Source organism: Argentina silus, assembly GCF_951799395.1.
Source record: "Argentina silus genome assembly, chromosome: 20".
In the NCBI taxonomy this organism is placed as follows: domain Eukaryota; kingdom Metazoa; phylum Chordata; class Actinopteri; order Argentiniformes; family Argentinidae; genus Argentina; species Argentina silus.
This window is the reverse complement of record NC_139674.1, coordinates 12,920,716-12,932,884: the sequence shown is the minus strand read 5'-3', so window position 1 is coordinate 12,932,884 and position 12,169 is coordinate 12,920,716. Positions and strand designations below refer to the sequence as shown.

Genomic DNA, 12,169 nt, shown 5'->3' with positions numbered 1-12,169 from the left:
TAATCAGACTTCAGGATTGCGTTGCCGTTGCTCTGCATGTTGGAGACATTCCTCGAGCACATGCGAACGCTTTAAAACGATCCCGTACTGTACACAATGGCACCGTTTCAAAGAGACTGGCTTCCATTGTTTACCCTCTGCCTGCGTGTTTGGAAGACAGCACAGCCTGGGTTCGTTTGAGTGCAGACTCATAGATGTGTTGGGGGGGTGTGCAGAGACGATTGTTTCTTTTCATCTCTGATCAAATGTCTTATTTACGCGCAAGAGTATGCATGGAAACACAGTGAAAGTAAAGAAATATGGCAGGAATATACAATTCAGTATTACAAAGGCATCCCGGGAGACCGCTCCACAAAGAAAACCCAGTTGCTTGAGTCAACAAGTTATGACATTTCTGTGATGTATTTATTTACTTGTCCTCGTCCTTTGTTCTCAGCTACAGGCCCTACACCTACCGCCACTTCGCCCCTCCCACAACCCCCTGCAGCACGGACGTGTGCGACAGCGACTACACGCCGGGACGCCGTGCCCCGCCCACATCCAACTCGGCCCTCGCCAAGGGCTACACCAGCGACCTCAACTATGACTCAGAGCCGTTCCCCCCGCCCCCGACCCCCCGCAGCCAATACCTGTCCGCCGAGGAGAATTGCGAGAGCTGCCCGCCGTCACCTTTCACGGAGCGCAGCTACTCCCACCACCTGTACCCCCCGCCCCCCTCGCCCTGCACAGACTCCTCCTGAGCCCCGCACCGCACCAGAGACCGCCCCCTCTCCTACAAGGCTCTGCCCTCCCCCCCTCCCCCCTCACTGTAAATACCAATTGTGCATATTATGAGTCTAAATGGGAAAGAGAAACTTTTATGAAAAGAGGAGAGGAGGGCGTTGAAGGGGTCGGGCACCTGTACAGTACGAGAAATATGAAAAAAGAACATGGGAGCTCGCAAAAGAGCTGCAGAACATTTGTACATTAAAAAGAAAAAAAAGCATATTTATATATTTTCTATACAGCGTTTACTGGTTATGCCATAGAGGTTTGTATTAAATAATTTGTACATTTTTTTAAGAAAAGTTTTATTAAAATCATCACAAACATGATAAGTTGCCTTAATCCAGGAGATGAAAAAAAAAAAAAACTACCTTCCTACAAGGCTGAAGGACATTAAAGCACACGGTGACGGACAGTGAGACATGAACAATCTAAAGCCAAATAAGAAAAAAAAACATTACCATTTGCTCTACACAAGTAAGGGAGAGGATGGAGTGGGGAAAGAGAAGGGCGCCCCCTGGATTACAAATACAGGTCCTGCACTGTGCAGCTCAGCAGCTCGGGCAGCCATTTTGTCAATAGTGGAGCAGTGATTCCTATGGTTACCCCTTAAACTGGGTAAGAGATGGCTGAAATGCTCCGTTCAGTGGCAGAGAATATTGGTACTGCGTCATTTTTACCTCCTTTTTACATGTCGAATACGTTAGCAAGGGCCTTCCTGGCTGTATTCCTTACACTTACAGTTCTGGAGATGTGAGGCGTTGGTGGACTGCAGGACCCCCTTTTGGCAAACACTTTGGTTCTGAAGCAATAACACTAGGGCACATATTGATGATAATCAGTTCTAACGGAACCCTGGCCGATGTCCCCTCGTCACAAAGCCTCGTCACTATGGATACCTACAGCCACTATTACGTTGTTACAGTCGCCCTTTAGACCACACTGGTTGGCCAATTGGAGTGCCACTGAGGGGCTCCGTCAAGAGGTCAGGGTTCATAGGTCAATGGCGAGATATCAACCAAAATCTGTGTTTTGTCATTTTATTATTTTCCTCTTTTTGAGTTTATTTTATTTAATTTTAATTTTTTAATGCCTGACTGCAACTGTGGACTACCTTGTCTGAATGGAAGAAGACCCAAAGCACATATGCTGCTAGGGTGCATTCTTATCTGTCCACACTCTCAATGTCTCTCTGAAGCTTCTCTTTAACCCCTCTTTCGTTGGGGAAAAACAAATGACCTTCCCTAGCAAGGACAAGCTCTTGTGCCTAACCAGTTTTACAACTTTGAAACTTTTTTTTTTTTTTTTTTTTTAAGAAAACAAAAAAGAAATCCAGTGCCCGCAAAATGTTATGATATTTTTGTACCACATATTGTGTAGATACCGTATTTATAAGCTATAAAGAAAATCAGTGTAAATCTAGCCATTAAATTCTTGCAGTACTCTCTGTCATTCCGTCTCTTAGTATATGCCTCATTCTATTTTTCTACGAAATGTCAAGTCCAAAAGTTATGGAGACAATCTTAGACAGATCAGTCAGAAAGAACATATCCAGGTGTCCCTGTACTTCTCTTGTGAAATATCTGTGCACGCTCACTGTTCATAGGTTAATCAAATTTTGAGGGACCGATGTGCCAAATCAGAATTTTACAATCCGAAGAAGATTACCCGTCACCTCTTCATTGTTATACTCATGTGCTAGCGAATGCGGCCTTGTTTTGGGAACGCAGACTGAAGTTGAGAGGTAAATGCTCGGCTAGTTCCACAGGTATCCCCTAGGTGGCGCCTAGTTTATTGCCTTTATGCCTGTTTGTATGTATGTATGGATCAACAATCCTTTGGTAAAACTGCCCTGTCCTTGTGCCGTCTTGTGATGTCTGGAAAAAACAAATTTCAATGGTTTTCGTGTAGTAAAAATGTTTGTCATGGGAAAGGGATTTCTTGTTGAAGCTGGCTTATTATTATTTCTCCCCATGTTTCTTATTAGAACTGGGGATGTTGTCATGGTGACACAGTTGGCATACCACACCCTTTGCTAATGGCTATAAACGGATACTAAATTCACATACTGCCACCTACCAAATTTGATTACATTTGTTTTACATTTTCTTCTCACAGAGCGCCAACCCCTACACACAACACACTGAGAACACGCCAGCTCCGTGTTCCTGTAAGGGAAATACACCAGCATGAATTTGAGGACAATCTAAAGCATGCATCGCAACATGCATCGCATCCACCTCTCAAATCATTCATATACCTCAAAAAGTCTCCCAGTTTTAGTTTTTTTTTGTGTCCAGTAGGCAAGCCGTAATGACTGAAAAGACAAGGCAGGGCTCCATTTTCTGTTGTGCATTTGTACGGTAAAAGCAGCGATATTCAACCCTAGCCTAGTTGAGCCAACAGGTATGCTGTTTTTGTGTTGTGTAAGTGGATACATTTGGCCTCAATGTCTCCCTCCTGTTGGAAGTTGAATACCGACCCTAAAAACCAGTACACACACACACACACACACACACATCCACACACTTCTTTGCTGCTTTTGTTCCAGACTCATATCTTTTACACAGTGGCAGACTTCTGTCCACACCTAATCAAACCAAGGATAGCTTGTGTTCATCATGTGGATGTTTCTCTGCCCTTCTTGGTTTCCCTCTTCCCCGCAAATGTCTTGGTGGTCCTCTGGATATTGGCTTCCTGAGTCAGAGTCACTGCTAGAGCTTTCCCTGTCCGTTGTCTGATAAAACCAGCATTGTTTGGAGATGTTCTCATTCTCAAACTGCACTTTACAGTACTTCTGCTAGTTACCGGTACAAACAAATCAACACAATGCAGCTGAAATAATTGTGTGTGTGTGTGTGTGCGAGCGAGCGAGTGTGTGTGTGTGTGTGTGTGTGTGTGTGAGAGAGAAAGTGAGAGAGTATAAGGTTAGTGCTGCAATTGATGCAACTTAATGTTATGTAGCAAAGCATGGTGAACATAGGGGGGAACCAAAGGCATGTAACACTGACAGAAACAAGGCAAAGATCCATGAAGTAGAGACACTTCTCACTATCTGATCTGGTTCTCCATTGTCTATTGTAAATGACATTGATATGAGTCTGGTGCCATTTTCTCTGGGCTAAAAGCATTGTCCTCTGTCAAGTAGTGTCTCGTAACATTTTAGTTTTTCAAAATGGCTGTTGAATGGAAGACTGTTGGTAAGAGAAGTCGTGTACATGTAAAGTTTGTGATGAAAGTGTTGCTAAAAGGTTAAAGCAAGTTACTGTTCCTAATGTTACAGATGGTTTCTTTATGATGGAATTGCTAAGGGTAAATCATAAAAAGCACTTTTGTCTCCGTGTTATTGGAGGTCTAAGATAAAGATGGGGAATACAGAAAAGTTTTATTGTAATTTGAAGATTGTCATTCATCCATTTTGATACCATGGTGCTTTGCAAGGATGTATTCAAGGTGACCAACATTTGGTTAGTCATATTCATTTAATTTCCACTAACTCTACTTTTTGTACATTGATCGCTTTACATGTAAACAGTGTATAAGATGGACCTGTACAGCCCATTCAATACTACTATAAGCTGTTGTAACAAATGAAATGTTGATTTTTTTAATAAAAATGAGTGAACTTTTATCTTGAATATTGTCCTTGTCTTTATCTAAAGTATTGGAATTATTTGTCACTGATTTAAAAAAATTAAATGTTACACTAGTTTGTAAACCATATTATAAACTACACAGTTCTTTCTAGAATCCATTCATGCTTATAGCCTACAGAGGTTTCAAGTGTAGTTTCTACCTAGTTCCGTTTTGATCTGGAGTCCCTAATATCAGTACCAAGGAGGTTCTGAGGTTCACACACTTACAGCACAAGATCCAAAGCACTGGAGTGATCTGCTGCCTGCCAGCACACCAAACTGGTTTTGATCTGTTCCACTTTACGGTTAAATGAAAGCCCATCGGATTGTCCACTGAGCCCATGGGATCCCACTTCATAGGAGATCCTCTGTGATTTATCTCTGGTTATAAAGCTGGTGAGACAACATGAACAAAGTCAGGCCGTACCTGTTTTGTGCACACACACACCCTCAGCTCGAATTTAGCATTTTGAACCCTGAACCCTTTAAGTCATTGAGAAGCCTAAACCCCTTCAAATGGGACAATAGAGCCACAGGAAAGCACTGTTTAGCTGAAGAGATTTTGAGGTTTAGTGTTGCCTTGGTAAAACCACCCAGTAAGCAATGTACACAATAAAAAGAGCCCTGTTGGTTTTGAGCTCTGACTGAGAGCTACAGGCCTATGTGGTTTATTTGGCAACCCGTTTGCATTATACAAAGCATCTAACAGATTTATTTTCCTATTGGAATTTGGGCCCCTGCAGCTTGCGGGTCAGAACCCTACCATTCTGGTGGTATGAGCCTAACGCGTCTTGATGGGTGCATTCAGTGCCATAACTGAACCCTATCGCTGATATTCCATAAGCTACTGTGCTATCTATCTGATGGGGACAGATTGGAGAGACAATACATTTATTATATTACATAACAAATAGGAATATTGCTTCAACAGACTACATAACAGGGCTGGACAGTGTTATGTGTTTTCCATAGGTTTCTGTTCAGGTATCACTTCATCAGATGTTGGGACGGCCTGTACGAATAACCAAAGTCCAAAGTCCTATACTGCTGGTAATGCTGCTTTCATTCTTTATTACCAAGGAACATTGAATGGGACGGACACACCTGGCACATCTGACTTGGGAAAAAATTAAAATGAAAGTAATTTCAGACCTGAACCTTCTTTCCTTTCTTCCACGTCTTTACGTACATTACGGTAAATTGTCTCCAGTTTAGCCACTCCCTTCTGGTAACCTTCCTCTGATTGAATCATTCGTACCTCGTGACCAATAGGAGAACGGAAGAGGATTTGGCATACTGGGGTAAGGAAATAAACAAAATATGATGTGGTTTTATTTTATAAATATCATATGTGTCCTTTGACTGTCCTCATCTATTTGCAACCGCGACCGCGACCGTCTGCCCCCGAGTGTATCTTTACAATGAAAATGCAATGCTGCATGTTGAACATGTTTTGGTTCCGAATTGAGTCAGTCACCCATTATTGTTATTATGTATGTAAAATGAAGAAAGGAAGAAAGAGGGCAAATAGTTAGCTAGATATAATTTCACGAGTCTCTATATAGTTTTTGATATATTTAGCGTATTTCTTCGTGAGCTGTAAAAACACCCGAGTAATTTGATGCGTAGAAGATAGCCGCGTAGGCTATTGCTGGCTACACATTTGGCAGCCTTTTCTTTGCAGTAATGGTGATGGTCAAAGACCATCTACGATAACAATGGTTTTACATTTCGGACGATGTCATGCTGTTCTGGCTTCATGGTGTCTCATCCTTTGGAACGCATCGTTCTTCCCAAAGGGGAATTTCCCAGTGGTGTGCCGTGACGTCATTGTTTGTGAAATAAGGCAGTACTTTCAGTGACTGAGTTAGGCTTAAATCACGATGCATACGGCCCGAAAAGGTCTAAGTTCCCATACAGAGCGCAGAGGTATAGTATTGTTATTTATCGCTTCGTCCTTGTCATTGCGATAGGTTAGGTTGGACATTGACACCTACGGGCTCCACCAGTCCAGGTTTCGGTCAGGCCATGATCTGTCAGTGGCACAACTCAACTAGGGTACCACAGCTACCACCAGAAATACATGAACCTGCCGATCAGGACGCTAAGCTCAAAGATCAAAGATCCCTGATGTCTTGTGTGCACTAAACAAGTAGATACAGTAGTCGTGCCATTGTACATGAAGTTAGATACTGTATACTGTGATCACCAAAGCACCAATAACCTATGGTTGCTGTGGTTGATGGTTGATAATTTATAACAAGTGCGTAGGAATACAATTATATTTACATTAGACTGAAGACTCAAATGTATTTTTGAAATGTTTCCCGGATTGCAACAGCAGGTTGCTATGGTGAGGCAAGGTCTACAGCACACATTGTGTGATCTCATCCTGATCACTGCCAGTGCCAATGCCCCACTGTCTTTCTCTGCCTTCTAAATGTAGCTCATCTTTCCTGCAGGATCAACTGAAGCCACAATGCAGAGCACAGCCAACTACCTGTGGCTCATATCAGACCTTCTCGGTCAAGGGGCCACAGCCAATGTGTATCGGGGAAGACACAAGGTATGAACTGTGATGAGCCGAATAGTGATTGGGGTGAATGGAGACTTCTGAACTCATTGGGCACAATTGCATTAGGTTGTTAATCCAAAGCTGACAAAGCAGCACAATGAAAACCCTCGATGAGAGAAGCAAAATATTGAGTCACATATCATATCATATCAATACCTATCATTATGTCGTTTTACCCTATCTTAGGTCCAGAGACTCAGAGTCTGCCTGTCTGTGTATCGCTAGCTTGCTTGCACACAAACCCTCACATATTCTACACACATGTCCAGGAGAATTTCACTTAGGCTATGGTCTACACTCACAATGTTCACACACACACACACACACACACAGGATGTGGTTTTCTCGTCCCAGAGGCTGTACTAGTGAGAGTATCAGAAGGAGCATGGGACGGCCTCAGCTGTGTTGATGTTGATGAGTACTACCTCAACGCCTCCAGTCTGGAGGAAACCACACTGTCTAGTTCTCTACCAACAGCCTCTCAGCCTCACCACCATCTCTGTCCTCCTTCACAAAGCCTTGTTACTGGCTCTGGCAGCTACGAAAAAACCACGCCATTTACAACACGCTACTTACAACATTACATTTTTCTATAGTTGACAATGTGGTCGTGACCAGGGCAGCTTAGAAGCTTTGCTAGCGAAGAGCCCAGTGTCTCTAACCACATGTCTGAAGAGACTTTAGTTTCTTTTTATGGGATTTACATAAATGCCTCATCAACGATCAGTGGCGTCAGTAACAAGACTCACTTGACTCACTTCTCTTATTTCGCAGTTATTAACTATTCATAGATGGAAAAGATAGGTACTTTATTGATCCCAGAGGGGAGATTAAGGCGTTGCAGCAGCTCACATCACAAACAATAACAACAAAATAAAGTGACAATAGATAAAATAGACATCTGAAACATTATATACAGTAAGAACAGTCCAGTATGATTTAACGTCCCCCAGCCTGACTCTGATCAACCCGATGGAGCCAACCGGAGGAGGAGTTGTACAGTCTTATCGCTGCAGGCAGAAAAGATCTCCTATAGCGCTCCTTAGTGCAACATGGTCGTAATAATCTGTTGCAAAAGGAGCTTCTCTGCTCTGCCACAGTGACATGTAGGGGATGGGAGGGATTGTCCATGATGGCCAGGAGTTTGGTCCTCATCCTCCTATTGGCCACCTCCTCCACAGTGTCCAGGGTGACACCGAGGACAGAACCAGCTTTCCTAATTAGCTTGTTCAGCCTCTTGGTGTCACCTTCCTTATATGGCTCCTTCAAGGCATTTTTTAAAACTACGATGGGGTTAAAAAAAAAAAAAAAAAAGTGCAGGAAGAGTCATTTTGGTGTCAATGACAACTAGCAAATCCTATCTCCCTCCCTCCCTGTAGGCATAGTCAACTGCCAACCGCCCTGTCCTTCCAGGAGGATCAGCCTATCACAGGTTACTGTACTGTACTGACTTGATTGACAGCCACATGTGGTCCACTGGCCTTGCTGGGTCAGTTGATAAGAGGCCAACCTTGGTTTCCAATTCCAGAGAAACAAAACCTAGATGGGGGGAATCCCCGCCAAGCAGTTTGACTGTCTCACACGTTGGTCTATGCATATATAATTGGTAGACATTGTTCTTTGAGTTAACATTAATTTGAAACTGTGTGTGTGTGTGTGTGTGTGTGTGTGTGTGTGTGTGTGTGTGTGTGTGTGTGTGTGTGTGTGTGAGTGTGTGAGTGAGTGAGACTAAAGTACCCAAAGATAGCCAAAGACTCTGGGGATCCATTTTGACAGAAATGACTTCCACTGTTAGATTCATGAAGGTTTACGGGTGTCTGCTCAACTGTAACATTCAAAGCTAGCTAGCGTGCCATTTGGCTGCACCCCGCCCTCTGCAAAGGGGAATTTCCCCGGATTCTAGAGGTGGGTTCTGAATATTAACTAATACAACGATGTGTCTGGACCTGATTTTATGTTTGTTTTGGTTTGTTTGATTGAGATACAGACTGAAAATGTGGGTCATTTGTGATTTGTATGAAAACGCATGCATTTTAAACACCGTCTGGAATAGCACCTACTACAGGTGGCTATCAGGGGCTCCTAGGAGTCCATGCTCTAGTGAATCATTTCCTGTTCTTTAATCAAGCTCAATCGTGATCATATTTTTGCGTTACATTTCAGAAAACAGGGGACCTTTATGCCGTCAAGGTGTTCAACAACCTGAGCTTCCTGAGGCCGCTGGATGTCCAGATGAGGGAGTTTGAGGTGCTCAAGAAGCTCAACCACAAGAACATCGTCAAGCTCTTCGCTGTGGAAGAGGAGGTCGGTATCTCTCAACACACGTGTCCACATTGGCCCAGACAATCCCACAGCGTCTGAACTGTAGTGTGGATGTCTGTCTTGATTTATTGTCTTGTTTCGCTGTTTGTCTGTAACGCTGTATCAGCATACACACTGAATAGCAAATCAATGTTAAGTAGATATCTATGCTATCTACTCAAAGTATATCTATTGATACGTTGGATCCCAGGAAGAGTAGCTGCTGCATGCACAACAGCTTACAGGGATCCGTATTAACGAAATAATAAACAAAAACGAAACCCCCCGTTTCTACGTGTATTTCCTCTCTGTGATGCGTTCCTCTGTTCCTCCTCCCAGTCGAACACGCGTCACAAGGTGCTGGTGATGGAGTACTGCCCCTGCGGGAGTCTGTACACCGTGCTGGAAGAGTCCTCCAACGCCTACGGCCTTCCCGAGGACGAGTTTCTCATTGTTCTACAGGACGTAGGTGAGAGACCGGCCCTCTCACTGCCACCACGGTCACCCTATCCACCCTACAGATCACAACTCTCTCTAAGTTAGCCTGACAGCCACCAAAAGCATCGTCATGTGATTTTCTACTTTATACTGTAGTGACGGTTGATTTCAGTTACCTTAACAGCTGTACTGTATGAAGAGACAAGCCTTATGAACGACTTATGAAAGTCTGTTACGACCACCGAATGTTTGACTGTTTGTGAGTTTTGACGGCTCTCCGATCCTGCCCTGGTTGTCACAGTGGCAGGGATGAACCACCTGAGAGAGTACGGCATCGTGCACCGTGACATCAAGCCGGGGAACATCATGCGAGTGATCGGCGAGGACGGCCGCTCCGTCTACAAGCTGACTGACTTCGGCGCGGCGAGAGAGCTGGAGGACGATGAGCAGTTTGTGTCTCTCTACGGCACCGAGGAGTATCTGGTGAGAGCTCATGCAGCCTGACCTGCTTATCAGGTTACTTAGGATTGTGAGAATTCTATAGCAGAAGCAATGCTAGTTCTCAATTGATTCATTCTGTCTGTCTGTCTGTTTGTCTATGTGTGTGTGTCTGCGTGTGTGTTTGTGTGCGTGTTCCTCTTTGTGCGTGCCCGCATTCTTCTGTGTGCGTTCATGCATGTGTTCCTGTGTGTGGGTGTGTGTGTGTGTGTGTGTTCCTGTGTGTATGCGTGTGTGTGTGACAGCACCCTGACATGTATGAGCGGGCCGTGCTGAGGAAGGACCATCAGAAGAAGTATGGCGCCACGGTGGACCTGTGGAGCATCGGTGTCACGTTCTTCCACGCCGCCACAGGAAGCCTCCCCTTTAGACCCTTCGAGGGGCCCCGCAGGAACAAGGAAGTGATGTAAGACCAGAATTTCCAGCATAAATTCCAGGACAAAACATTGCGTTAGGTTATATCAGGTTACAGTGGATTACCGTAAATGACAGAGGATAATGTAGGTTTTTTTGAGTGGGTGGATTGAAACCAAGAGTCGATAGATCAGTGATTCTGTTACGATGTAACGCAGCCGAGGGTCTGGGGAGGACAGGATGGCGCAGGAACCAAATTTCACTTATGCAGATTTATTAAATAAATGGTGTTTCTCCATATTTACAAACTCAGGAACATGTTGACATGTTGAAAAAAAAAAAGGAAATGAAAGAAATAAACAAACAAGCCGACTATTGGCATAGTTAGTGGTCCTTAACCTAAACAGGTAAGTTTTCCGACATTGCTATTTTCAATTAAACACTTCAGTTATATTTAGAAAAGGTAAGCTTAAGGTAAGTATATTCTGCATTTAAAAAAAATATCAGCCAACTGGTCAAGCTGGTCAAGGGGATGAAATGACCAAGATGGAGTACTGTGAGCCTCTGGCTTTTGGGGACTACCAACTGATCTCCTGCACTGCTCCGCTTGTAAAGCCTCTTCTCCTTGATGACAAACACCTCCCTATCCAGGACTGAAACCTTGGTAGACTCATCTACACCCTTCTCAAAAAGTGGTTTGAGAGTCTCATCTTGGCTCTGTAGCTCAGCAAGGTTACTTGGTAGGGTCATAATGTCTAGCTCTGGAACCTCTGATAACCCTGGCTCTGTCTCCACTGTCTTGGTTCCTCAGACCTTCCCCCTCCCTTCCCCTTCCCTCAACCTGTGGGAAAGCACTCATAGTGATTAAAGTCCAGTAGAAAGATGGTTGATGAGTTACGTTGTAGATGTATGGTGGCTTGTGACTTTGTGACCAGGTGATTGGAGTGTGACAGGTGTGGTTTCTCGTGGCAGGTATAAGATCATCACTGAGAAACCGTCTGGAACCATCTCTGGGCAGCAGAAGTTTGAGAACGGCAAGATCGAGTGGAGCACGGAGATGCCTGTCTCCTGCAGCCTCTCCAAGTACGTCCACCACCATCACACACACAAACACACACACACACACACACACAGTCACCGAGATCATTTAACAATAATACAAGGACATTTCATATTGAATGATGAGCAATCAAATAAAGTACACTAAAGACAGTGATCTGAACTTTGACCTTTTCTGTGACCTCCCTAGGGGCTTGCAGAGCCTGTTGACCCCAGTGCTGGCCAACATCCTGGAGGCAGACCAGGAGAAGTGTTGGGGCTTCGACCAGTTCTTCGCTGAGACCAGCGACATCCTGCATCGCACGGTGGTCTTTGTCTTCAGCCTGCAGCAGGCCACGCTGCACCACATCTACATACATGAGTACAACACGTGAGTGACACTGCCGCAAAGACTACATCACCCATGCTGCTTTGTAAAGACTGCATCACCCATGATGCTGTGTACATGCATACTGTGAGTCTATGTGTCTCTGTTTGCTGTTCATGTGTATACAGTAGTACTACGTTGCCTTGAAAAACCATTGAAAAGTAACCTCTCTATCCA

At 44.2% G+C, this 12,169-nt stretch overlaps 2 protein-coding genes across 2 annotated transcripts in view; both read left to right on the top strand.

The window, feature by feature from the left end:
• Positions 1-4,394, top strand: part of lrp6 (low density lipoprotein receptor-related protein 6) — a 47,542-nt gene extending 43,148 nt beyond the window's left edge. Inside the window, exon 23 of the mRNA XM_083692338.1 lies at positions 437-4,394. Within this exon, the coding sequence (XP_083548464.1) occupies positions 437-740 (304 nt within the window). The 3' untranslated portion in view covers positions 741-4,394. The remainder of the gene's footprint in view (positions 1-436) is intronic.
• A 1,273-nt stretch (positions 4,395-5,667) lies between these two features.
• Positions 5,668-12,169, top strand: part of tbk1 (TANK-binding kinase 1) — a 13,305-nt gene continuing 6,803 nt past the window's right edge. The window contains exons 1-8 of the mRNA XM_083692297.1: positions 5,668-5,701; positions 6,863-6,966; positions 9,139-9,279; positions 9,616-9,745; positions 10,016-10,197; positions 10,458-10,618; positions 11,539-11,649; positions 11,816-11,995. Coding sequence (XP_083548423.1) covers positions 6,880-6,966; positions 9,139-9,279; positions 9,616-9,745; positions 10,016-10,197; positions 10,458-10,618; positions 11,539-11,649; positions 11,816-11,995 — 992 coding nt within the window. The 5' untranslated portion in view covers positions 5,668-5,701; positions 6,863-6,879. The remainder of the gene's footprint in view (positions 5,702-6,862; positions 6,967-9,138; positions 9,280-9,615; positions 9,746-10,015; positions 10,198-10,457; positions 10,619-11,538; positions 11,650-11,815; positions 11,996-12,169) is intronic.